This window comes from Myodes glareolus, chromosome 7 (genome assembly GCF_982192425.1).
Source record: "Myodes glareolus chromosome 7, mMyoGla1.1, whole genome shotgun sequence".
Taxonomy (NCBI): Eukaryota; Metazoa; Chordata; class Mammalia; order Rodentia; family Cricetidae; genus Myodes; species Myodes glareolus.
Genome location: NC_142032.1, coordinates 95,598,285 through 95,625,695, shown reverse-complemented (window position 1 = coordinate 95,625,695; position 27,411 = coordinate 95,598,285). Strand labels below are relative to the sequence as shown.

The 27,411-nt window shown below is 50.7% G+C and overlaps 1 protein-coding gene across 2 annotated transcripts in view; it reads right to left on the bottom strand.

The window, feature by feature from the left end:
* Positions 1–771: 771 nt before the first annotated feature.
* Lmo1 (LIM domain only 1) overlaps positions 772–27,411 on the bottom strand; it is a 36,281-nt gene continuing 9,641 nt past the window's right edge. For both annotated transcript variants that reach the window (XM_087908579.1, XM_087908580.1), the window contains 3 exons: positions 5,846–6,059; positions 3,012–3,137; positions 772–1,177 (listed from right to left, as the gene is read on the bottom strand). In XM_087908579.1, the coding sequence (XP_087764705.1) occupies positions 1,072–1,177; positions 3,012–3,137; positions 5,846–6,059 (446 nt within the window). In that variant the 3' untranslated portion in view covers positions 772–1,071. The remainder of the gene's footprint in view (positions 1,178–3,011; positions 3,138–5,845; positions 6,060–27,411) is intronic.

The following is a 27,411-nucleotide window of genomic DNA, read 5'->3' as shown; positions in this document are numbered from 1 at the left end:
TCATCATGGCCTATGTCTGCTGCAGGGAACGGGCCCATCTCAGGTCTCCCCAGTAGCATTATGTCTCCCCTGGTGTGCTCTGTCAGTTTTCCTGGCTCCCCCACCCCCCTTACTGAGGCTTCAGCTTTCTAAGTCCCTGGCAGACTCTTCAAGAGCAGGGACTGTGTGTCTCATCAATGATTGAACCTCATGCCTGATTCCCATGGGGTTAACGCCAATGGAGACATAAGACTAAGACCTGGAGTAGAAGGAGGGTTGCTGAGTGGCTGCCTGACCGTCTCCAGCCTGCATAGATAAGCTGAAGGGAAACAGAATTGTTCTTAATTGATGAATAAGAGTCTAGGTTCCAAGTCAGTCACCGTGAAAGAGAAGGGGGATTAGGAGGGTACTGCCACACTATGGGAGCTTGGGATTTGGGGCTCTACTGTGGAGCAGGGCAGAACTGGTTCCCCATCTGGTCACTTTGCTAGGGATTCCAGTGAGGGAGAGGTAGGCTAAAAGAACACCAAGCATCATGCTGGCCCCCTTCGGGGCTCTGCATAGCACCAGGATGCATGCTTTGTAGGAGGGGGAGGGATACCCCAGTTCTCACCTGTGGCTAGGACACTCTAAGTTATTCCCTTCCTTATGATTCCCAAAGCCAAGCTTGTTTTCCCCTGCTTGTTTTTCCCTCCAGCATATGCTGAAGTCTGCTTCCCCACGCCCTACCCACCAGAGGCAGAAGGTGGGGAGGTACAGCTGTGTCAGTCACGTGAACAACGCAGAGTCATGTCCCCGGAAACATTCATAAGTTTAATCCACGCCAGTAATAAAATCGCATTACATTTTTCATAAAATAAATGTTCCCATTTATATACACAAGACAGACTGTACAGGCCAAGCCTGGCCCCAGGAGGGCCCACAGAGATGGGCGGTGGTGATGGAGAAAAACCACCTTCCCATTGACGATGACGTTCTAACTTGTAGGACAGCAGCTGGCCAGCCCGCGCAGGCAGAGTGGCTGGCCGGCCTGCCAGGCATGTGGTCAGGCGGGCAGACGGACAGATGGACCTGGAGGCCAGATGCAGGGCGTTACTGAACCTGGGATTCAAAGGTGCCATTGAGCTGTCCCTCCTCATAGTCCATCTGACACAAGATCATGTTGTTCTTCAGAAAGAATTTGTCTCCCACGCAAAATCTAGAAAAATCCAAGCAAGAAAAAAAAAAGGCTATAGGTGAAGTCCAGCAAGAGGAGGTCCCAGCCGGGCCCAGGAGATGGGACATGCAGGGGAGGTGGTGGTGCTGATGAGCTAGCTCTGGGAATCTTCCAGAGATACAGAAGAAACATCAGAGCAGGCCTGGTCAATCACTCTCCACAGACCCCTGCAGCTAGGGCGGTGGGACAGACAGTAAAGCCACGGGCCTCCCACCATTGGGTTACTCAAGGAGGTGCAGGAGGAAATCAGATAACTCAGAACAGTCCCGGAGAAGGTGCAAGAGGGCATGGAACCAGAACTACACAGAGAGGAGAAGGGTGGGGAATGAGAGATGAGAGGAAGTGGGGAGGGAGACGAATCCCTTTGCCATCCCAGCTTGGGGCTTGAATCCTCGAAAGAAAGTGTGACCCAAGCCCACAGTTTATTCTCCAACACAAGGGAGCTCACACTTTGGTCTCTTTGTCCTCGGGAAGTATTGAGGGATTTCAAGCTTCCCCTCAAAGATATCTACTGGTGGCTGAGACTTTAAGCCCCAGCATCACCGACTCAATCCCAGCAGTGGATCTCAGTCCAACCACCAGGTGGCGATGGAACTTCATAGAGCCCTGCTAGGAGGCGGTCTGGCCAGTGCACAGGGCCAGCCAGTGTCCCCAGTGCTGCCTCTGGATCTCTCAACCTGGGAACATTTGTATGAATGCCTACCTAACCTGAGGGCTCCTGAGGAGATGTCCTGATTGTTGGTGGTAGGTTCCAAGCCAGGGGTGAAGGCCTTAAATCCCTCAATGCTTCCCCCAGGACTGGGAGAGTGTATGGGACCCAAAAATTCACAAAGGAGAAATAGAGAACTGGAACCAGATACACAGGTGTGGAGTGAGGAGGGAGTGATATTCCCTGAAGAGATCTCTCACCCTGTGGACCTGGAACCCCCTTCTCGCTAGACAAGACACAAAACACACGCACACAGATACAGGATAGTACACACATGTTTAAAGCATGTGCATAAACATTCTCATCTCATCATGTAAACGCAGTATACACACACTCGAGCATGAACAAGTACACACCAATCCCATGCACTAGTATCCATGTGTACACAGACATTTAAAATACATACACAAGCACATATATACTGGACATAGTGGCCTACTCCAACAATCCCAGCACTCCCAGAACCAGGGAGGTAGAAGCAGAAGGATCATGAGTTCAAAGTTATCCACAGCTACATTACAAATTTGAGGTATTGGCCTACTTGAGACCCTGTCACCAAGCAAAAATAATAGAGGTTGGGTTGAAAATGTAGCCCAGTTGGTGGAGAGCTTGCTTAGCATGCACACAACTGGGGTCAGGCCCAGAAATGAATGCACCGGACAAGGCAATAAAGGCCTGTGATCTCAGCACTCAGGAGCTAGAGGCAGGAGTTTGAGGTCAACCATGGCTACCCAGCAAGTCTGAGGGTGGCTTGGGATACATAAGACCCTGTCACAAAAACCCCTCCCCAAATGTACATATACTTAATATACATAGTGTGAAAATGCACACATACGCCATCATTAAGCTCATATAAAAAGTTGCCACCCATATGTGTGTATGGAGTGTACACATCTGACCACAGGGTGTAGATACACACACACACACACACATACACACACACACACACACACACACACACACGGTAACGACTGCATGCATACTCAGCTACACACACAAAAGAAGCCATCCTTGCATGCATGTCTCTCCAGCACTCCTGGCCCAAGCAGCAGGCCTCAGTCTGGGGTCTGGGAAGTGTGTTGGGTTGGCTGGTGGCCTGGCACTCACCTCTGATTGCAGAGCTGGCAGGCGAAGCAGTCAAGGTGATACACATTGTCTCGGGCTCGCATCACCATCTCGAAAGCTGGGATTAGCTTGCTGCAGGCCGCGCAGTTCCCTGTGGTGCCAAAGAGCCTGCCAGGGGAAGGGCACGGAGGATTCAGGGCCTGCCAATGAGTCGCCTGCACCCAAGAAACTGCCCCTTCTCTGGCTATGGGATAGCAGGTGAGCCTATCCCACGGACAACCGCTAGATCAAGCTTAAAAAACTGGCATCTCCCTCCCCAGGAGGCTGTGTTAGCACACACAATCCCCCCACACCCATTTCAGGTTTCCACCAGGCTCCCTGAAGGCTGGCCCCCAAGCAAAGGCTCCAGACCCTCACAGGCCTAAGTCTCTGAGGCAATCTGCCCGGTGTATCCTCAGGCAGTCACATGGAATCTCCCGGAGCCTCAGTTATCCTGACTGTCAAAGACTAAAATGTAACACTCACAGGACTATGCACTAACAACGCCTAACCTTAACCCTAACTGAACCTATAGCTCAGAGGCATGCTAAGAGTTTACACACACACACACACACACACACACACACACACACACACACACATAAAAAATCACCTCCTTTGATCTCAACACAGCCCTCTGAGGTCATCCCCATTCAAGATAAGAGTGACTCACAGATAGCTAAATAGCTCACTGGGGGCACATGCCTGGCTCCTCTGGGAGAGTGATCTATGCCACTGACTTCTTGCTTAAATGCAGTGCTTTCTGGGGCTGCAGCTCAGTCAGAGTGCTTGCCTAGCATGCAAGAAGCCCTGGTTTCCACCCCCAGGACCACATGAGTCCTATGTGGTTGTCCATGTCTACAATCCCAGCACTCAGGAGGCAGAGGCAGGAGGAGCAGGAATGGAAAGTAATCCATATCTACGCAGGGAGTTTGAGGCCAGCCTAGCTGACACGCCTCAAAAATAAGATTACAGTGTTTTATGAAATCGCCTTCTGCCGTAATCTCACTCTGTCACTCACCTACGCATCCTTTTCCTTCTTGGAACCTCAGTTTATCTTTTTGTAAAATGAGGCTGCCAGACCAGCACAGCCTGCCTAAAGATGTTTCTCACCCTGAACTGGTCCCCAAAGTAAGTTCCAAGGGAAGCTGGCACAGTGGTCTCTTTGGGGGGACGTCCCTCCTTGCTGCTGCTGGCTGCAGAGTTCTGGGAACAGGGGGACAGGAAGTTCACTCCCTCCCCATTCATAGCAATCCTTGGTTGGGCGCTCTAATGGTCTGAGCAAACCAAGCTCCTCCTTGCTTCCTTTCTGCTGAGCGAGCCCCAAATGGTGCAAGGGGAGCTGAGAGGCGGGTGGTGGGCCCCTTTAATCCCCCGATTTGTCGATGCGGCTCAGACACCTGCAGACCAGCTTGGCTCCATTATTCCCTGGCCTGAGTGCCTGGTGGCTCAGATAAAGGCAGACAAAGGCTGGGCCACACCATCTGCCTGCCAATGGGGGCCTTTTCTGCCACCAGCAGTTGCTGCAAAGGGCCAGCTCTGGGTAGTCACCCCTCCCTAACTTACTGGCCTACCTGGCTCCGGAAGTCATTCCTTACCTCTACCAGAGCATAGGAACAAGAGCCACCAGTCCCTATGGCTGCTAGGGCCCAGAATGCCGTGGGTGCTTTGGAGTTCCTGACAAGCCCACACTACACCATGGTGCTCCTCCCAGACCTGACGGCAGATCACCAATTGTACAGTTACCCCTCCCTAGTCTGCTAATTCAACTACCCAGGCCCCAAACCTCCAGACTTGAAGGTTCCCTTTCCATGCCCTTGGGTGTTAACTTCCCAGGTGTATCTTTAACCATTCTTCCCAACCTCAGTTCCTCTTTCTACCCTAGAAGCACTAAACACCATCACTTAAAAAAAAAATCTGTTTCTAAAGCTAAAGGCAACAATTGAAAGGAAAGGTACAGACAGGTAAGTCTCGGGCTCTCCAGGGAAGGTGGGCGTTTCTAGATAACCCTGCCCCCTCCAACCTGTCCTTACTTGAGCAGAAGTCCCACCAGCTCTCACCCCATTCTGCTAATTAATGTGATAGGCCTTCCCTTCCTCACAAGGCAGCCCAGCCACCATACAGCAGTCAGTGACAGCCAAATGCAGGTGCTGGGTCTCAGCCAAGGCCCCTGCTTCATGGCCTCCTTCCAGCCTTGCTGATGTCATACATGGCCTAAGGGAGGGTTAATTGAGGAAGGCAGCCCCAGGAGATGGGATCCAGGTTGTGGCAGAGGGGCAAGAGCTCTGAAGAATGCAAGGTGGGGAATGGGGGTTTTAAACAGAGAAAAAGTTCGAACTCGATGCCCAGGGCTGCTTCAAACCCAGGTCTTTAAAAAGCATTGGCAGTACTGGCCTTGTCCTAGGGTATGACTCCCTGCTAGCCAAGATAATGAGAGCCTAATCCCAGCACACCTGGGGAGAGGTGGGCAGGAGATGCCACCAGGGAGAAAGGCCCAGGCAAGTCTGGGCCATTTCATGTGCTCTTCCAGGCCCCTCTGAGGTATCCCCTCCGAGATACCCCTAGGAGATAGGTAAGGCTGAAGCCAGGCTGGTACCTATGGGGAGATTATCTTGGTGTCCGATTGCTACCAGTGCCTGCTTGGAGAGTGTGAGGCCAAGTCCAAGGAGTTAAAGACATAGGCCTGCTTTGGGGTGGCCCACAGGGCCGACAAAGGGGTAAACAAGGAGTAGCCACACGGCTGTGCACACAGGTTGTCTGGTTTAGAGCCTGGGGCCGAGTTGCTCCAGACTGGAAGGACAGGGGCTGTGCGAGCAGGGCGGAGCAGCAGAACCCACCTCAGGTAGTCACGCCGGCACAGGATGAGGTTGGCCTTGGTGTAGAGAGTGGAGCCCACCTCGCCCAGGCGGCAGTCACAGCAGGCACACTTGAGGCAGTCCTCATGCCAGTACTTGTCCAGCGCCTTCAGCAGGTACCTGTCCTTGATCTTGCGGTTGCAGCCTGCACAGCCCTTCTGCTTCCCTTTAGGTTGGACGGAGAGCATCGGCACACCTGTAATGGGAAAACAGACGGGCACGGGAGTGACCTGGAGCTCTGGCAGACCCTTCTCCAGGGAACGGGGGCGAGGGGGGGGTTACGTCTTTCTCTCTACTGCTTCTTCTAAGTAGAGGCTCCCTGGAGTCCTCACTTCCTTCATCCCCAGGCCTCAAGTCTGGTCTTCAAGCAACATACCATGCCTTTGTCCTGTCTAGACCCCTCAAGAGGTCTAGAGGCTGCTGGCCTTGCTGGGCCCTTCCCTTCCCAGCCACTGTGCCCTGAGTGATCCGATCCAGGCAGACTCACATCCTCCTAACACAATCAAAGCTGGCCACATTAGAGCTAAAAACGAGTTCCACTGAGAGTCCCACCTCCAGCATTTCTTGAAGCGCAACAGTCACTCTGCGTGGACCGTGGCAGCCTCCACCTACAAATGCAGAATGGTAGCATCGGGAAGAAAGGGGGAGGCTCAGGGTATCAGCCGAGGGGCTGTGTGTGGCTCCCCTCACACACAGCCAAAGTCAAATTTCTATCTGTCCTGGTCTGAGAGAGAGAAAGAGAGAGGAAGGAAGGGAGGGATGAAGGTTCCAGAGCCGCTGAAGCCTGGTTCAACCTCCCAGTTTAGGAATCTCCCTCCAGCAGCTCCCTCGCAAGCTTCTCAGCATATAAGGAGCAACAAGTACCAGGCAAGACTCAGTGTGCAGTCACTGAGGGCAGAGCCTGCTGGGAGGTAAGCAGGAACACTCACACAGCCTTGTGCACAGCATGATGTGCAGGTGTGGACAGAGGTGAGCACACAGGCACACATGCCTGGTCCCGTCCCCCAGAACCACAGGGAAGAGCAGCTGAGGAGGAAACGGGGCACACGGTGTCCACATAAGAGACCTCAGAAACCAAATGTTTGATTTCTCAAGGAGGGCTGCTGCAGAACAAGCCTCTTCAGAGAGCAGAGGGGGGGGGGGGGGCTAGAGGCAGACTTTACCCATGTCTAAGGCACACCAGCAAAGCCTACCATTCCAACAGGCCAGCTGCCGATAGGCCCGGAGTCTCTGCTTCCACTGGCCTTATCATGTCCCAGATACATACGTTCTTTCCAGGTGTATCATTCGGTTCCATTCCCGGATACTTCTGCCATGTCCAGCCCCAACTCTGCACCCACCTACAGGCCTAGCTGCTGAGCCACCTCGCTCCTTTGCCCTTCCTTCTTCAGAAAGGAATATGTCCTCTGGCTTCAGGGGAGAAGCTGTCTCCTAGAGACCTTAGATTCATAACTGTCTGGTCAGAATGGCCCTCGGCTTTCTGGGCAGACGCTCTCCCCTACATCCAGGGAAACTGAGGTTCAGGTGGTGATTGTGACCACTACACCACTGATGGAGACAACTTCAGGATTTGCTCCTCTCCCGTGTTTCTCCAGCCAACCCCACTGACTTCTGCTGGAGAGGAGAAGAGGCCCTAGGTCAGGGAAACCCTCTCTGCAAGAGAGCTCAGACCTATGGCAACACAGGACCAAGGGGACAGGTAGGGTCATGGAGGAGGACATCCTGTAGCTGCCCCAGGCAGGCAGAGGTTGACCCCCTTTCCCTCCCTCCTCCAGTCATCGCAGGACCATCTGTTAGCTGGGAAGTTCACCGCCTAATTTCCTTAATGCAGCTCTAAAGGTTAATTGGTCTGAATGAGAGATAGTATTCAGGAAGATGGCTGTCCGGGGTCAGTCTGTGTCTTCCCTGACAGAGCTCAGCTCTGTCTGCCCATGAAGCAGACCTCATAACAAGTTCCTTCTAAGGCTTGGCCTACAGGGAGGGATGAAGTGTAGGAAAATAGGGGAAGGCCTGGGGTCCCAAGGGTGGGAAGACTGTCCCTGGGACCTGTGGATGGGCACCCAGTCAGTAGAGCTGTTCATATAAATTCTAATTCAGATCTCAAGGTAGGGCCATTATAGCCTCAGTATGAGTGCTGTTCTTCTTGTTCACCTGGCTTGGCCTCTTCAGGGCTCTGTACTTGGTACTATCGGTGGGTGTGTGAGTGGCTGCACCATACCAGGGAAAGCTTGCAACCACTAAGTTATACACCTAAACGAAAAAGGGACAGAGCAGACCCCAGCTCTAAAGCATCTACGCCAGCTCTTCTGCCTGATAGTTGGCATTCATTCCAAGCTTGGGTTTCAGCATGCCTGGCCACACTTGAGGACCCAATGGAAGCCACAAGGAGTGATACCACAGGGTGCTCCTACACCCCTTACATTTCCATCCTCCCTAAGCCCATGCTGGGCCTGCCACACATAGGTTACCTAAAAAAGTCTATGCAAGGCTCCAGGACAGTGTGAACTCTGATCCCTGGGCTCTGCCTAACTCTTACAGAAGCGGAAACTTGAGGAAGAATCCTATGACCCTGATTCTGGACACCACAGCAGAGATCACTGAGGATTCTTCACTAGGAAAAGCCTATATCCCAGCATGTGCCTGTGGTGGACCAAGCTGTAGTCAGGTAGTCCAAAGGAAATGGTCTAGCCTCTGACCCTTAGTTCTCCCATCTGCCCAGTAAGGCAAATGGAAATAACCCTTTGCTTCCCACTGGAGTGGTTTTGGCTCTGCAGGGGAGGTAAAAACACCTCCCAGGGAAGTAAAGGGGCTTTAAGGGGGTACATCTACAACTTCTTGCTTCCCAAATGAGGCCTGGGCTCCCACTCCTATCTCCCCAGCCCCCTCTACCCTGCCAGCCAGCCAGCCCTTTGCAGACCCTCCTGCCCCTCCTCCGCTGGCTCTGAGAGCAGAGCCTCGGGCCATGCACTTTCCATTAGGGAGATAGCAGCCCTCTGCTGAAGTCCATTTGGGATCCATTTTAGCGTTATCTAAAAATCAAATCTACATGGTAATCCTTTTAACGTACTCCCGACTTCAGGAGGGGGAAAAAAAACAGCTTTGCACTCCTTCAGGAGAGGTTTTAAAGCATTACCCAATAATTACTATTCACGCATGAAAACACCCATCTTCGACAATGGAGGCTGCCTGTGCTCACACACATGCCCAGGCACATGCTTAGGTACACACATTGGGCCTGGCAAAACAATCAGCTCACTTAGCCCACGTGCCACCCTCAATCTCAGGGTGCAGGGTGACATCTGAAGGGATACAGGCTGAACTCCCGTCTTCTTCTGTCCCAGGGAGGGGGCCGCAGGGCTGATGAAGGAGGTGGCCAGGCAGTGGGGGAAGTCTTCAGTTTCCAGGTCCCGCTGTCAGCAGTGAGTTACCTAAGAGGTTGGTGCAAGGCTCCAGGCCTGTACAAACTCTGATTCCTGGGCTCTGCAGAACTCTGACTTCACCCTCAGCTCAGCAATGTGGGCCAAAGTCAGACACCCCAGTGATGAGGTGGGACGGGCAGAAGCTAGCAGTCCTTCCTCCTACCATGACCCTCACCCTGGAGAGAGGCCTTCTACACAAGAAGCTGTCCTGCCAACCAGACCCCATAGCCTCGGCATCTCCTACCTACACAGCCCAACCCAGGCTGCTCCTCTCCAGTGGGATGTGGGCCCCCCTCCCCCAGCCGCTTCTGCAAGGCCAGTTTGCCCCTGGTGTGTCTACTCCACTCTGCAGCAGGTCCCTGCAGCCCACACCTCAGATATGTCCCCTACTGGATTGCAGTATTGCCAGCGACAGATACCTGGGGACAGAGACTGCCGGTGCCAGACAACATATCCTGCTGCTTCTGGCTGCATCCTGGTGCCCTTCTCGTTCGAGCCTTGCCAGGGACCTTGCTTAATTTCTGCCCCAAGGGTGGTGTTCACCACTGCTCTGGGAGAAATGCCGTTGTCCAGGCTATGGCCTCTGTCCTGTAAAGGACAGAGTCAACTGTGGGCCGTAAACTGGGGGTTAGAGGCCCTCTGGAGAGCTAGAGGCCGGGAGCAGCCCCTCCCTCCTGACCTGCATCTGTGACACCAAGCCATGGGTTCTCATTGTTCACAGACTATAGGTCAAGATGAAGCTAGGAACCTGAGGCCATAGCCCAGAGGCTGGAATGGGGTAAATATACACCAGGAGGGTGCTATTCCTTAGGGTACTTGCTTCTTCTAAACTTTTTTTTTTTTTATCATTTTGAGCTTTACATTATTTTTAAAGATACATCTTTTGTGTTACCCTAGCTGTACTGAAACTAACTCTGTAGACTAGGCCGGCCTTGAACTCACAGAGATCCACCCGCTTCTACCGCCTGAGTGCTGGGATTAAAGATGTGTATCACCACCACCCGGTTTAAGATTAATCTGAATTTTGTGTCTGTCAGTGTGTGGATATGTGCATGTGAGCCCAGTGCCTATAGAGGCCAGAGGCATTGGATCCCTGGAGCCAGAGTTCCAGGAAGTTGTGAACCACCTGGTATGGGCACTAGGATGTGATCTCAGGTACTCCCTGAGCAAGCCATGAGGAGCAAGACAGGAAGCAGCACCTCTCCATGACCTCTGCATCAGCTCCTGCCTCCAGGTTCCTGTCCAGCTTGAGTTACTGTCCTGACTTCCTTTGATGATCAACAGTGACGTGGAAATGTAAGCCAAACAAACTCACTCCTCCTCAAGTGGCTTTGGTCATGGTGTTTCATCGCTGCAACTGTAGCTCTAGCTAAGACACTCACTCACTAGAGGAATTCCTAGGTATCCATCAGCACTTCTGAGGCAGAAACGCCAGCTATTTCTGGAGTATCCCTGACCTAGATTTATCTGATACTTTTTCATTAACCCTGGGCCTTAGTTTTCCTCTTTGTAAAACGGGTATGAAAACAATACTCTTGCTGGCCATGGTGGTGCCTTCAATCCTGGCACTTGGGAAGCAGAGACAGGTGATCTCTTTGAGTTTGAGGCCACCCTGGTCTATGTAGTGAGTTCCAGGACAGTCAGGATTGCCAGGACTATGTAGTGAAACTCTGTTTCAAGGAAACAAAACAAAAACAAATAAAGCCCAAAACCAAAGGAAATAAAGAAAAGAATCCTCAACTCAGAGAGCCCCCGTGAGTTATAAAGGAGTCTTTACGATGAGCTGAGCCTGAAGGTCAAGCGAGATGAGAGTTCTGACTCAGCACACTGGGAAGCTCAGTCACAGCCCCACCTCAGGGGCCGACAGTAGGGACAGACACTTCCTTTGCAGAGCAGAAGTCAGATATGAACCTGCCACTGTGGTTAGAGTCATGTGAGCTCTGGCCAGATTTCAGAGTCATCCAGAGGCCAGAAGAGCAGTCAGTGCGAGTTCGTCAAGGAGGAAGTCAGTCCCACTTGTTTGCCCAAAGGCAGCTCCAGCGGCCAGGTGAGTGGGGAAGGCTGGCTATAGGGCTCAGGGAGGTCTCTCGGAGGTTCTGAGCAGTGTTCTGGGGCCTCAGGCATGAAGAACCTTGGTATCTCTCCTAATCCCTTAATGAACTTCCGTGTTGGGTCCATAGTAGGCCAGAGAAGGAGGAAACTCAGCTGTAGGCCATACCCAGAGCCTCACAGCACAACACGGATGCCAGGTACCTTCCGGGTCTCCCCTTTTTCACCACGAGCACCCCTGGCCCTGTGATAAGCAGGGACCTGGGATGGACAGTCTGAACTAACACCCTAAGGGTTTTGCTCACCGCTGAGTTAGGGCTGCATTCCTTCCATTCCATCACCGGAAAGGTAAGGTGTAAGAAAGGCTCCCAACTCTTCTGCAAAGCAGCTAAACCTTGGCAGTCTGTCTCTGGGCCCCAAGTGTCCTGACCCAAGGCTGGGCTGTTCAATGAGGTCCTAAGGACACTCACACAGGAGATTTCATGAACACTGGACAACACTGGGAATTATGAAGATGCACTCAGCCACAGGACACAGGCAGAACACACAAACACTCCTCCACAGGCATGGAATCACACAGTCCACACAAGAAGGATTTGTGTCTGTTTCATTCTCCCCATATCAGTTCCGTCAAAGCCCAGCTTGGCACTGACACACACCAGGTGTTCGGTAATGCACATGAAAGCACATTCATGCGTGCAAGTGTGCATACGCATGGCTGGGTCCACACACATGTTGGTGTGCTGATGTAAATGCACGCTGAGGCACAGGTGCACACAGCCACGGGCTGTCACAGCACCACCTCTTAAAACAAACCTGACACCTCCGGGACAGAAGGAAGCTGTAGTCGCCTGAATCCTTGCAGAGCCCGAGAGCCCCCAGCAGGCAGTCCTGTCAGCCCAGGACTCAGAGGTTTCACAGATCGGGGCTCTTGCCATCCACCTGGGCCCATCCCAGATGTGGAGCTGCAGAGATGTACCCCAGCGGATCCCGTCTCTGCTCCTCCTAGGCATCAAGCCCCTCGAATAAAGAAATTTGAAAGTGTAATCTAATTCTGCCACATCTCTCTCAATCTCGTTTTCTCAGAAGTAACTCTATTCTGCACAGGCCCGTGCAGCCTGCAAGAAGGCTTCCATTTCACACCGGTTTTATCTCCACAATTTCTCGTCTGACTGCACTCCTATCCCAGGCCCTGCCACGTGGCAGCCGAGGCCTGCGCTAATAGCATTTCCTACTCATTTGGAATCAAAAGCCACGGAGAACAACCACTGGGACCCACGGCCATGGTCACCTAGTCCGCACTCATTACTGACCTCTCTGCGAGTCCATTTGCAGCATGGTGCTTACTGAGTCAGGTAAGGGAGGGAAATGGAGGCTCCCATGGCCTCCAGCTCCCTATTGAGGCAGGGAGGGAAAACTGGAGATGGGTCAGTTTAGGTGAGGGACTGATGCCTTTGCCTCTGAAGTTAGAGAAGGTGAGTAGCTAGCAGACATTTGAAGACACGTGGCCTCTGCTGGAACTCTGGTTCTGTTATTTTCTAATTTTGATTCCATTTGCTCATTTACTAAAGGTGGGTAGACTATGCCAAACGATTGCTTTGAAGATTAATTTAGGTCATCACCATGAAATACTTTTAACTAATTTTGACACAATAGTTTAGGACAATCAGCTAAGAGAAGGCACGTGTATGCTATGAGCCAGCAATTCTATCCCTAGGGTCCTGGCAAAGCAGCAGAGCTACATGCAGAGGTAAGAACTTGCAATTCCAATCCAGGGTGGAGGGGGAGGCTCAATGCATGGCTGCAGACTTGTGTGTGGATGATGGGTGGGGCCCTGGAGAGTTCTGGAGGGGGCCTGGCACAGGGTAAGACACTGAAATGTAGTCCTACAGCACATGTCTTCTCTAAAGTGCCCAGTTTCTCTGGGCAGTCTACAGGAGTGTCCTTAGCACCTGCTGCCAGTGTCACCTCACGCAGAGGGATGGTAACACTCCACATCACCCTTTCCTGACTCATTGTGAAGCAGGGCCCAGAAATCTCATGCTATTTGCCCCATGGCAAACCTGGGAGTGACCAAGGATGCCACGGAGGCTGGCTACTGTGAGGGAGCACCCATGCCCAGCCTGCTCTATCCTGGGATCATGGGTGGCATCACACTTTTTCCCAAACAATGGGGAAAAGTGATTTTTTTTTCCTTTGGGCTCCATGTGAACCGTGCTAAGGCAGAAAGCTCTGGGCTACACTGCAGAGACAGCTAACAGGAAGGCTGCTTGCGGGTAGAGCGCTGACTCCGGCTCAGCAGGGTGGAGAGTAAGGGAAGAGTAAGAAGCAGGAGGCACATCTGTGGTAGGGGTTGCGGGAGGCCAACTGTCCTTAGGATCTTGCATCTAAACCCTGAAAGCACTGTGGCCTTAGTGTCTCTAGAGATGACAAGTGCTGAGGCCAGGGTTGGGGGAGAAAGCTGGACTCTGCAGGGCTCAAAGTGTGAGACAACGCCTCACAGACAGTCTTCATCCACCCGGTCACCCCTGACAGAGCATCAGATTGGTGGATTGTAAATAACAGATTAATGTTCCCAGTCTAGGTCCTGGGAGTGTCAAGACCAAGGCATTGATCCATCCATTGTCTGATGAAGGCCTGCTTCCTAGCTCATGGACAGTTGCCTTCCCTTGGTACTTCACACAGCAGAGGGGTCCCATGCATACGGATACCAATCCCATTCATGATTCTGCCTTCAAGGGCCACATCTCCTAACAGCACTACTATTAGGAGTTTGGGATTAAGCTCAGAGATTTAGAGGAGACATATATATTTCAGGAGCCGCTGAGACCTTGTAGAATGGCCAGCAGGAGGAAACACTCAAGACTCTGACGCAGCTTCATGGGTTAACCTCCGACAGTCTTTCTAGGTCTTCTGTAGGTCCTTAACCAGGACCTGGACATACAGGAAGCCGTGCATGCTCCTTGGGGTCCCCTAACTAGAATGAGGCCTAAATTAATGACACAGATATCCAATGTGGCCTCTCCCTCTGTGTCAGGAATGGGTGTCTTCTATTTTATTTTGGCTTTTGCTTTTGTTTTTTCTTGTTTCCCTGCAATCTCAGGCATACCTAAAATGCTACAGATCTAAGCTAGGAGCTCTGATTACCAACCCAAACCTGATTTCTGTGTTCTGTCTCCCCTTCAGAGTAGCCATTAGTCCCATCCCTTCGCTCTGTTCTTAGAGGAACTCAGCATCAAACACCACACACACACACACACACACACACACACACACACACCACATACACATACACCACACACACACCACACACACACATACCACATACACACACATTACACACACACCACATACACATACACCACACATACCACACACACACCACACATACCACACACCACATACACACACACCACATACACACACCACATATACACACATACAAACACACACCACCACACACACACTCACACCACATACAATACACACACACACACAACACACACATACACCGCACACACCACATATATGCAGCACACACATACCACACACTCACACACACATACATACACACACCACCACCACACACTCACACCACATACAATACACACACACACACACACACACACACACACACACACACACACATCCTATTCCCCATCCAAGCCACTTCTTTCCATTTGAGCCAAGGTCTCATATGGCTCTCAGGGTGGCCTGGAAGTAACTATGTAGTCAAGGATGACCTTGAACTTCTGATCTTTCTGCCTCTACCTGAATGATAATTTTACAGGCATGTACCACCCTTCCCAGTTTATACAGTGCTGGGCAGCGAACTCAGGGCTTTATACATGCTCATTAAAATCTCTCTCAACTGAGGCACATCCCCAGGCCCCCATGCCCATCTTTCACTCTAATTTGGGCATAGGTCCCCCACGCTTAGCGCTCTGCAACCCACGCTTCTTTCACTCAGCAGTAACAGAAGCCTTTCCACTGGTCACTGCCCAGCTTGGAACCTTTCCATGGCTTCCGGTACACTGAGCATGGCACACCTGCCCTGCATGTAGCCTGGAATAGCTTCATGTGGTCTGGCCCCCTGCCTCCCCATCCCATGCTGAGCTCCACCCAACTCCCGCTCTCCCTTCTTGCTTCAGGCTCTTTGCACATTGCAGATTCTTTCCCTGATTCGTCGGTGGTTCCTGTCTTCCATCCTGGAGCTTTATCAATAGAGAGGACTTTTCACCCCCATTTCCTTATTTAAACCACCCATTCCCTGCCTGTCATTTCCTTTTGAGTTTTCAATAGCAGCTGGTCATGGCTTTTGCTTTCCTTTGGAGAATTTACTGGGAAAATGATGGGCCTCTCTCCCAAGAATAGAAGCCCCTAGGAAGGTGCAATTCTTGTCTTATCTACCACTGTTCTCCGAGCACGGAACCTGGCAGCAGTCCTAGGCAACGCTTCCATACATGAATGACGAGACTTAATGGCAGCTATCCAGATATGGCTGGCCAGCGTCTCTGGCTGGAGTGGGTAGACTTATATAGGCAGGTCCCCAGAGAGGGGGCCTTGATGGCAGACTGTTGCTTCTCTGCCACACAGCCCAGGACACTTGTGGCTCCGTGGCCCAGGACACTTGTGGCTCCGTGGCCCCATTGAAAAGAAGAGACAGGACTTCGTCTTGCCTGCCATAGCAATTTTGTTCTCCAGTATGTATGCATGTATATTTGTGCTTTTAATGGGTGCCAAGGATCAAGCTTGGGTCTTCGTGTTCATACAGCAAGCGCTCTCCTGAAGTACATTTTTGAGAGGTGAACTCCAGGGCTCTACTCCATGATTCTTTTACACACTAACACTCTGACCTCCTGAGGGAGTAGTAGGCAGCACTGTAGGGTTCAGAGGTCAGTCGGTGGGAGGCCAACAGTTCTGTCTTTTCTTCTTCAGCTCTGTCCTGGACCCCTTGTCTCCTCACACAGACCTGGCCTCCCTTGCTCTTATCTGAAAGTCCTCTAGGTGTATTAATGTGATTTCTTCCCCCTTATAGCCTAGGTTGAGCCTTTAGCAGCCAACAGGAAGAAACGCTGCCCCGCCTCCGGCATTTTCTGTAGAGAACCCAGAGTCTTCCAATCTCATCCCAGGATGCAGAAGCCAGCCCCCACGTTCTTTAGAGATGTGCTGCCTGGAGCCACACATCTGTGGAGGACTAGAGAGGATGTGTCTGAAAGCTGTGTTCCCCAGATGGTGACTCAGCTATATCCTAGGTACCTGCAAAGCCAGCATCACCCATCTAATGAAACGGGGCTCCCACGAGGCCTACAATCTTCAGAGGAGGAGGAGGACCCAGACTCTCCGAGGAGTCTCAATTTCACAGCATCAGGGACGTGAGCACCAACGCGCTGAACCAGAAAACGAGAGTCTGGCAGGAGCCGCAGACACACCATGAGCATCGGGAGAGCAGAGATTAGGGCCCTTCAAAATCAATTTTGAATTCAAAGTTTTAAATGTGTTCTCTAGGCACAAAGAGGGGATCCTCCAGCCGGGCTTGGCCTACCCAGCTGCTGGCTTTGCCTCTCTCCTGAAGCAGCAGAGCACAGGCAGCATCTGCTGGCTACTATGAGAGGGACAGCTTGGGGTGGGCTGCACCTTGTCACCAGGACAAAAAGGACAGGGAACTTCTCAGTCATAGCCGAAAGAGCATAGAACTAGGGATTCCTACTGACATCCTGGGGGCTACTAGAGCTCTTCCTTGCAGGACTGGGAATGGCCCAATCTTCTGGAAAGCAAGTTTGTTGGTGGAATTTGAAGAGGGATAGTTATGGCCTCTAGACTAGCCATGCGCTCCTGGGGAGAAGATCCTTGTTCAAAACAAGCTTCCCTTTCAGCAAAACGGAGGAAGAAGACCCGGCAAACAGCCCCAGGGAAGTAGGAGGCCTGGGGCACAGCCGCAGGGAAGCAGGGGGACCTACGTGGCAGTCAGCAGAACAGACTGCTGCTAACACAGCCACCAGCTGTGCGACACGGTATCCGTAGCTGGGAGCTGCCTGTTGGTCAAGCTGTCTGTCATCCATCAGGCCATTCTTGGGGGACTGTGAAGTAGCAGCAATACACAGGGCACCAGAAACCTGGGCAGAATAGACTACTTCAGCCAAACCACAGAGAAGACTCCAGAGCTTGCAAGAGGAAGGCCAAGGGGGCCCAGATCATCAGTGTGTGCTCCAGATGTCCCAGCTTGGTCCTGTGCTCCTACTAGGGCTCCTCTTAGCTTACAGCTGACGTTTTCTCGGGCTCTGGGTTGGGAAGCTACCCTCTGACAGTGTCCCTGCAAGCACAGCCTCCCCACTTCCCCAAAAAACCTCAGGCCTCTTTATGCCACGTGCCTACAACATAAACCCCAATAACCATGAAGCACTCAGCAGGAGACAAACAGCCACAGGAGTATCAGGGTCTTGCTCCTGCTTCATGGGGAGCTCCTTATTTAAAAAAGGAACACTGGGGATCGGCGCTGGGGTTCCCAGACCACATAGGGGAGAGGAGACAGGGGCCCCCTAGCCTGGGAGTGGGCGGCTGGCTTTGCAAGGAAATTGCAGCGAAGGCCTGGGTAATGCTCCTTTTAGTTACAGCGTAAACTGCGGCGATAAAGCGTACCTGGGGAATGTTTAGAGAAAGCACTAATGATTTCTTCCCCAGTGGTTAATAAATTCACTTCTAGATCAATTTGTTCGCGATAGAGCCCGGCAAGCGGAACCCGCGCGGCGGGCACAGCCGAGTGTGTCTTTTTCAGTATAAATGATTTATTACGATGATTAGCGGCACATAAACAATTTAAAATACAACGCTAATTAGTTTGGGGAAGAAAGGAGGGGAAAAGCCACCCTGTCTCTCTCCCCATTATGTTCTACTTCTCTAAGTATGTACTTTTTAATTAAATCCAAATGTCACAATAAATTTAAAGTGTTTTATTACTGCTTGGGCTAACTGAGGCAGTCAGGCAAGCCCCCTCACCTCAGGCATCAGCAGGCAGGGTGTGTGGAGGGGGGTGAGGATCAGGGGCACCAGAAGGGCTGCTTACATCTCTTCTCCAGGGTGCGATCTCCTGGGGCTCCTGCAAAGCCCTCTAGGTTTGTGGCAGCCCCGGACTGGCAAACACTGAAATCTGCCAGGTGCCTCCCACCTTCCCAGGCAGTCTGTGTAGAATCTCTTCCTTCAAGTTTGCTCTGAGCAGCCTAGGCGCGAGTCACTTCTCCATGATGGTCCCATACTGTCCTCTATCCCCATCAAGCACCCAGAGTGCTTTACCGACTGCCTTCTCTGGGGGACACTTCCTGTGTGCCCCTTCCAGGTTGATGATCTGCTGTGGGTATTTCAGCAATTTATCCACAGTCTCGCAGCTAAAAATCAGGACTTTTGACAAAGGCTCTGTTCCTTCTCTAGCACGTTCTGCCTTGGAGTCTACACCTGACTGGATCTGGGTCTCATCTCCTGTGCTCAGGACTAAGTAGAGAACTGGAGGCTTCAGGGAGCCTTCAGCCAAGATGCATCTGAGGCAGGGATCAGTCCTAGTTTAAGGACTTGGATATGTCTGGGTTCATGTTCTGGTTCTTCCATTGACTAACGAAGTAGACTGGTTCTTTAGCCCTCTGAGAGCTTCAGCTTTTTCCTCAGCATAACAGGAGCGGCCAAACCCAAATGACAGGACCAAGGAGTGCAAACAGTGGAGGCAGGAACACCCCGTCATTCTTCACATGCCACAAAAGTAGTGATTACATTTCAAAGTCCTCAAGGTGATTTGAAGGGGTACGACCCTATTTCACAGATTAGAACACTGAGGCTTACACTGAATCCCAGAACCCAGCAGGGATCAGATGGCAGGTCACCTCACTTCCAGAACTCAGACAGCTAGAATTTCACCCAGAAACACTCTTAGCACTGTTCATATAAGAACAAATAAGAAGATGGATGATTGGGTAAAGCACCGATCACCGGAACCCCCAAAGCTGGACACAGTGGTGCATGAGTCTGTTACCCCTATCCTCCCACAGGATGGTCAGAGGTAGAGGCAGGAGGATTCCCAGAAGTTTACAGTCCATCAAGCCTGGTATGCACACAAGAGGCCCTGTTTCAAATAAGGTAAAACAAGGACCAATACCTTAGGTATCCCTCTGACCTCCACACATGTGCCATGGCACGCACACACCCCTCACAAACACATGTGTACACACACCAACAAAAGATCTCTAAGTTTCCATAGGACCCAGCAATTCTGCTCCTAAGTATTTGTCCAAGAGAAATGAAACATTGGTCTGAACAACGCGTGCAACAGTCAAAAAGGTAGAAATAATCCAAAATGTCTATCATTTACCATCTGACAAATGGGTAAATCAAAAAATACATTTACACACAGTAGAATATTATTGGATCATGAAAAGGAATGATGAACTAATTGTACTTGTTTATCTTCCAGGGCTCTGTTGAGTGTGCCAAATCTTAACCACTAGACCACGGAGGATGGGCTCGCTGTTGAAGCTTCTGTGTCCTTCAAGGACTATTCCCTATCTGCAAAGTGAGCATGCCTGTTGGGGAGGGTCCCTTTCAGAAGCTTGAGCCCATTCTATACGGGGTGGTGTGACTATGCACAGTGGTATGTGAGGAGTGGCATGGTCTGTGGGGGTCATCAGAGGTACAGAATGGCATGTGCACAATGATTGGGTTCTAGAGAAGGTTGGGGAGAGGCGCTACCCTTTCTTGGGGTCTGTGAGTCTCACCTTGGGCAGGGTGTGAAGGTTCAGATCCCAGGCACAGGGCCAGAAAGGAAGAAGGCAAGGATACCCCTGGAGGGGCTAGTCTAAGAGGGTCAAAATAATAAAGCATTCTAGCCAGCGAGGGGTGTCAGACACACACTGTGGCAGGAAATAGCCACTTGCTCCAGAATCTGGGCTGAGGATTGGGTCAACAGCTCCTCTCAACAAAGGCAGGCCTTCTTGAGGAAATGGCCTCAAGAAGGGGGCAGCATGGTTCTGGTCTACGAGGAGGGTGTCTGGGCCTTCATGTCATTTTCTAAGTCTGAGGCTGGCTCCTGTAGGTCTCCATGGCTTGTCATGGGTACCAGCTTAGGAAGCTGCACTTTATGAAAACTACTCTGTACTTCTTGAGAATTCCTTCTCAGGTGCCAGGGAGTCTAGGACTGAGATGTCTAGAGGAAGAGATGGCTGGAGGTGTGGGAGGTACTCCTGATTTTCCAAAGCCACCAACAGTGCCAGCCAGACAACAAAGCACATGAAAACAGTGTCTCTCATTTGAGATCCATTCAGGGAACACTGAGCATGCTCTGGGTCCTGACTTATATGTGAGGAAAGCAAGGATCAGGGAAATTAAGTGGTTTGCCCAGAGTCACCCTGCAGATCTCATAGACAGAGGATGGCAGAGCAGGAATGGGACAGGAGCTGTAGTTGCCACCTCCTAGGCCGACAAGCCACCTCTGCCGTAGTCAGACCTGCATGGGGAGGTTCTTTTTTTCAAAGGTTTCTACAGATTTCAAATTTGCAGTGTCTGGAGAGGTTCTTCCCCTTGTGGGTCAACATTAACTGCCTCTTTCAGAACCAAACCAGACCCCTCTCCACTGCCTTCTCAACAGGTTCAGACTACAAGCTAGGAAGGGAACTAAAGGAAGGTACAAGGACATGTAAGCTGGAGGGGAGGAGGGTGGGCATTTGCAAGGCTAAAAGAGGACCCCTTCCTCCTACTGTAGACCCTATTCTCTGCGTTTAGTTTTTATCCTGTCTAGCCCACTCCCCACAGAGTGACCCAAATGATCTGATAAAGTATCCTGATCCCACATAAAACCTCAACGTGAATGTTAATCCTAACAAAGGCACAGCCCACAACAGCGTGATTCTGTCAGTGGTCGCCGGTGTGGCCATACCAAGGATGCTTTGGTCTCTAGTTACTCACCTCTTTGGCCACCACCTCACCCTCTCTCTGGGACAAATGAATCCTATGGTTCCCACTGCCTTTCCACTCTGGATCTCCTTACCTGTTAGCTCATGACCCATGCAAATGAAGTCACTAACCCCCTGCTATTAGGACCTGGTTGTTGACCCCTGCATTTTGACAATAATGGTAGTGGTTTTAATTAAGAAAGTAATTCTTAATAAGCTTCATTAGTTCAATTGGATTTCTTGATCAATTTTTCTGTTCAATAGCATGAAGCCACACCTTTTATTTTAATTGTATTGGTATTATTTTCATCAAGAACAATTATTTTTTTTTAGATATTTTAGTGACTTCTTAGTCTACGATTTGTTTTTTTTAGCTCATATCAAATCTTATAAATTAGGGTTTGTCACCATTGAGACTTCGTTTGTGACAATGATTTCTCATAGAAAATATTTCCAGAGCCAACTTCTGCAGATCTAAATTTTGTCAGGAAGATTCAATTCTTCTGTCAATTTTTAGTCAATAACATATTTTACCAGGTGCAGGCTTAACTGCTGCCAGCTTTGCTCTGTGTTAATTATTTCAACTGATTTTAATTTTTTCCTGGATTCTTTTTTTTTTACTTTGCATTTTCAATAATACTAATGAGATATTATTCTTGTGGGTAAGACAGCTTTGCCATGAAGTTGATAAAGTCCGCCTGAGATCAAAGAGCAGCATGAAGACATCCTTGGGGCAAACAGGCAGGTGAAAACACCACACTCTGCATTTGGGCGGGTGCCAGGTTGCAACCAGGTGCCCCAGGGAGCCCTGCCCCCTGCCCAGTGCTCCCCAGGGTCCCTGGCCCCTGCCAAGAAGAGGCCTCACAGATGGCAAATGGCTTCTGGGTAGGGGAGGCAGGTGTGCAGCTGCCTGGAAGAGGCAGCCTCCCATCAACAAGCAAAGAGCCCAACTGTCCAGGTTGCTTTTGCAGTCAGCCACCCTGCCAATGTAACTGGGGACAGGACCTGCCCAAGGACATGCTACTAGGCAATGGGCCAGGATGGGGATGCTGGAGTTCTGGCTTTCAGCTCCATGCTTCCTGGCACCTAAGGGAGTGCTCTAGTCTCCAGTTCTGTCCCCTCACAGGGAGTTGGGAAGCCATCTCTGCCTAGGCTGCCTTACAGTTCTGTCCTCATCTCACCTAGCAGAGCCACTAGGGATGGGTGTCCTAACAGCTAACAGTTACAGGTAGGCTGGCTCAAAAAGGGACCACTTCCACTTCCTCCAAGGTGCTGGGAGATAGGGAGAGATAGAGATAGAGATAGATAGATAGATAGAGAGAGAGAGAGAGAGAGAGAGAGAGAGAGAGAGAGAGAGAGAGAGAAAGCTCCGGGCAACTGAGTCCTATCAGACAGCTGCTCTGGAGGACAACAAAACAAAACAAAAGCCCCAAAACCGCCAGATCGAGAGAGACCATCTATGTGTGCAGGAGTAGGTAGAAGTGTGTGTGTGTGTGTGTGTGTGTGTGTGTGTGTGAGAGAGAGAGAGAGAGAGAGAGAGAGAGAGAGAGAGAGAGAGAGCGCCATCCATTCATAACCCTAGAGCCAGTCATTTCCCAAGCTTCTGATAAGCAGGGGCCTCATTTCAGCCCTACCACTCACCCACTCACCCACTCACCCACTTTCTGGGATATTTCAGATTAGTGTTTTCTACTCTGGGAGTGACCTATTGCTCTACAAGATGGAGCAGTGGAAGGAGGATCAGGAGTTCAAGGCCAGCCTGGACCACATGAGACCCTGGCTTTGTTTGTTTGGTTGGTTTGGTTTTAAGACTTTGTGGCTTCTGGGTAGAAGATGAACAGGGGACAGTGGACAGTGCGGGTTGCCTGCTGGACACCTAAGGCACATTTGCAGAAGCTGACTATGACTCTCTTCTCAGTCTGCTGGTGGCTTTCAGGAAGCAAGCTGCCACAGCACAGAGGCTGCCGAGCACCGCCGAGGCTCACAGCACTGGAAGAGATGGCAGCCTGCGAGGCCCCCAGTCCAGTCCACCTATGAACTGAATCTTTCCAGGCAAATAAGAGAGATGAAAAGTGGTCATTTCCCCAGGTGGATAGCTGGCAGACATCCTTCATTCCCATCTCCGAGAGGCTCTGAGGACCCAGCCAAACCGTCCCAGCCTCCTGTCCAGCAGAAATGCAATGACGGCTGTGTATTGTGGTAAGGTGCCAAGTTCAGGCTACCTATTACCCAGAGGTAACTAATCTACCACCATTCAGGCCACTGAGGGGACCTGAGTCCGGAGCTACGATCTTCCTTCTGGAGGACAGGCCTCACTATCGAGTGTGAGGAAGTGGGACTTGAACCTAGTCTGTCTGACTAAAAGCTGTGTGAGATGCACTTGTTTTCCAATATAAAACAGTGAATCGGAGAGTTCAAGCATTCTCTGGCACTCACAGGCAGCCCTACCCATCCAGCACTATGGATGGCGGTTCGTGTATATATCCAAGAAAGAAGAGACCTTGGGTTGGTGCAGGGTGCCGGCTGTAGGTCCTGAGAGTTCAGGCTAGCACTGCCTGACTCCCCTGGAAAGCGTGGGTCTCCCCCCTTTCTTTCAATGGAGTTACAGAGAGCCAACCAGCAAGGTTGAATTATTAAAACTCCTTTCTGGGGTACCACGCAGATTTCTCTCTACGAAGACCGAGAGCAGAGGGGTGGCTGCTCCCGCCACACGATATTAAAATGTCACGAGTTTAAGGCCTGCGTCGGTTGAGTCATAAGTTATCAGAACCCAGTGAGGGCCGACAGAAAGCCTCCCTTAAATTATTAAGCAGAGAGCGTCAGACTGTAATATTTTGCTAAACCAAAGTACAGACACAGACAAAGATGTCATTTCAATATTTGAAACCAGCAAGTTTAATTTAAAATAAGAGCAAACCAATAAGCTCAGAACATCGTGGCGCATGAGAGGAAAATTATACTGTGTGTGTGAGGGGGGGGAGAAAGTGGAAGGACTTAAGAAATTTATAAAAGTAATCTCCAAGTAGAAATTAGAAATCAAGGCCTAGAAACAGAATAACACAAAAGAAATATTACTGTCCACTTTCTAAATCAATATAACACCGCTCCACGCCGGAATTACCATGGTAACTCAAGTAAAAAGAATCAAGCAATTCTTATTATTTCAAAATAAAATCACAGCCTGAAGCCTGGGTTTTATTACAACCACTGATAGATCGCTGGCTTGTATTTATCTGAAATATTGCTTTTCAATCAGCTGGTTTATGAATGTACACAGGCCTCTCACCAGCCCACTTACTGCCCTGCTTTGAGGCCAGGGGCCAACCAATGACTTTGGTGTACCCACCATCTGCATACGTGCTCCAGTTAAGGCTAACCATGGAGTTTCACCCCCTTCCAGACTGTCCTGTGACTGCATAGGACAGTGGAGACAGAAAGAAGCAGGGGAGATGGGCTCATAATGCTCCTACCCCCAAGCTTGCCCTTGGAGGAATGGGCCCAGGGCTCCAGAGAGTGCCCAAACACACATGCACACACACAGAGCCCACCTAGAGAGCCCCTTCTGGGGCTCTACCAGAAGTTCTGCTCGGACCAAAGGGTGACAGATAGGAAAGGGACAGCAAGTCAGAGAGTGAGCCCAGGGCTCCAGCATCATATCTCCTGGTTTCATAGCCCAGCCCCGGCATAGCAGGCTGTGGAGTCTGGGACCGATCCACCGGGCTCTTCACACTGTTTCCTCATCTGTGGAATGAGGGGAAGAAGAGTAGCTTCTTCCTGGGGTTGTTACCATTAACAACATGGGCACTGAATGAGATTAGGGAGGATGCTGGTGATGGATGGAAGGGTGGGTTCAAAACTGCCTGATTTCCATACCTCTTGGTAGCCATGCCCTTCATGATACAAGCTGATACCCCCCTCTTCAGGAGTAGTGTCTGTTCCCCAACTCCTTGAACCTGAGATGACCTTGTGATTTGCTTTCACGAGTGGAATATGTCATAAGTGACACTATCCCTTGCTAAACAGTGGCCCCAGAAGCCTGGTATGTATCCATTCTCTCTAGACCTGTCTCTGTAATGATAACCAGCCAGATGACATGGCTAGAAGATGAGGGTCTTGAGTCTTGTTACCCCAGCATCTAACTGAGCAGCCATCCTCCATCCTCCGGGTTTGAATACACCCAGCTGAGAAGAGAAAAGCTTCTCAGCCAAGCCCAGCTTAAATCTCCAACCCAGAGATTTGTAAGCTAAATAAATGCTTTCGTTTCAACCCACTGACCTTTAGGTGATGATAATAGCCATCACTGATACGTATGAACTGGACAGTGCCTTGTGTTTAGGGTTCAGTAAAATGAAAGCTACTGTAAGTTTATGACACCTAAGGACTAAGAAAAGCCAAGAAAATCATACGGCAGAGAGGAATGTCAGCTCCCACAGGCATGAGGTATCCTGGTGGATTGCATCTGTGGACCACAGGTACCAGGAACTACTCGTGCTGTGGAGACAAGATAACTGGTATCCAGTAAGTTGTCTGAAGTCATGCAGCCTCCAACTAGGACCACACAGGTCTTCTGAACCATGTTAGTAGGCTCCACTGAAATCATCAGGACCCTCAGGAAAGCCCCGCTGATCCCTAGGAGAAGGGACAGGCAGAAGGAGCTAGTGATGTGGCTTAGTAGGCCTTCACATTAGGCATCTTCTGCCCCTGAAACCTGGTCCAGTCTGCTCACTTCTCTCACCACCCGCCTTTATTTGTCTCCAGCTACATCAGTCCCAGTGGGCTTCTGCCTTAGAACAGAAACACAAGCCAACCAATGAGAGGCAAGCTTATTACTACGTAGGCACTGTTTCTGAGCATGGCCAGCTAAGGGAGAATGGCATGTAGGGCAAGGGGAACGACAGGAGTGAAAGAATGGAGACAAACAGTGGGACTACATGGAGCACAAACCAGCATGGATGTATTGCTACATGGCTTAGTGTGACGGTTGGGGTGGCGATCAGCCTTTGGCAGAATGAATGTCAGAGTGGCAGAGGTCAGCTGTCTGGCTGTAATAAGCACCAAAAGACAGGTGGTAGATGAGATGGAAGATGGTAGGCAGAAGAGAGAGGGGTAGGTCCAAAATCTCACTTAAATGCAACTTGGACACATGCTGAGAAACGCTAAGCCATCAGCACCCCAGGAAAAGGACCTGATGTGCTGTCTGCCAGGTTCCCGGGTACAACTATCCACAACATGACCCTTTCCAAGCTGCTGATGTCATGTCATTGAGCTCAGAGTTGGAAGCAATGCACAAAAACCGCTCTTGCAAGCATTCCAAGTTGCCTTCATGGTATGGTTGTATCATGAGTAGGGGCCTGCCAGGAGGCCTCATATTAGAAAGCGCTAGAAAGCCTGGTATTGGGAGAACTCTTGCATGCCTCAGTGTATTTAATCTCCATGCATCTCAGAGAGGCAGGAAGACAGGATGGGCTATATGTCACATACATGTGTGGGTCTTCTCAGTCCAAAGGCCCAGGACAGATAGGAAGCCTTATCTTATCTGAGGACAGTCCCCTGAGATGTTGGTAACTTGTCTAAGGCCATGACTAGGACACCCAGACAGGCCTGTTGTTCCAGTTTATCTGATGATTTGTGCCCAGATTCACCATACCTTGGGGCCAAGACAAAGGGCACATTACCTGGACATGAAAACCAGAAAGACACTGAAGTTCTGGATTGTATCTCTCCACATAATTCTAGATTACTCTCTTGCTTTCTCTGACCCTTAATCTAGCCCCGCCCATATAAACAGAAGGACTTGAGAAAAGTGTTCATGAGGGCTTTTCCCATGATGCCATTTGCCTCGGAAATCCAGACACTAGTAAGAAGTAAAGGTAGTTTGTCCCCCAGCAATGATCAAAAGCCAGGAGGGACAGCAGGAAGGGCCCAGTTTTCGCTAGTGAACAGGCCACTGGACTGGGCCCAGGGCTTATTACAGACTGTACAGAAACCTAGCAGGAGCAGTGATGCCTCAAATGGTCGTGGAGTTTGCTATTGGCAGAGTGTGTACACTGACAGACAGTACCTCATTTAATTCTGGTGATAATCTAGGTGGGTGGAGCTGTTCTCGTTGTAGAGGTTGGAGGATACGGAGGTAAAGCAGCCTCAACCCTGG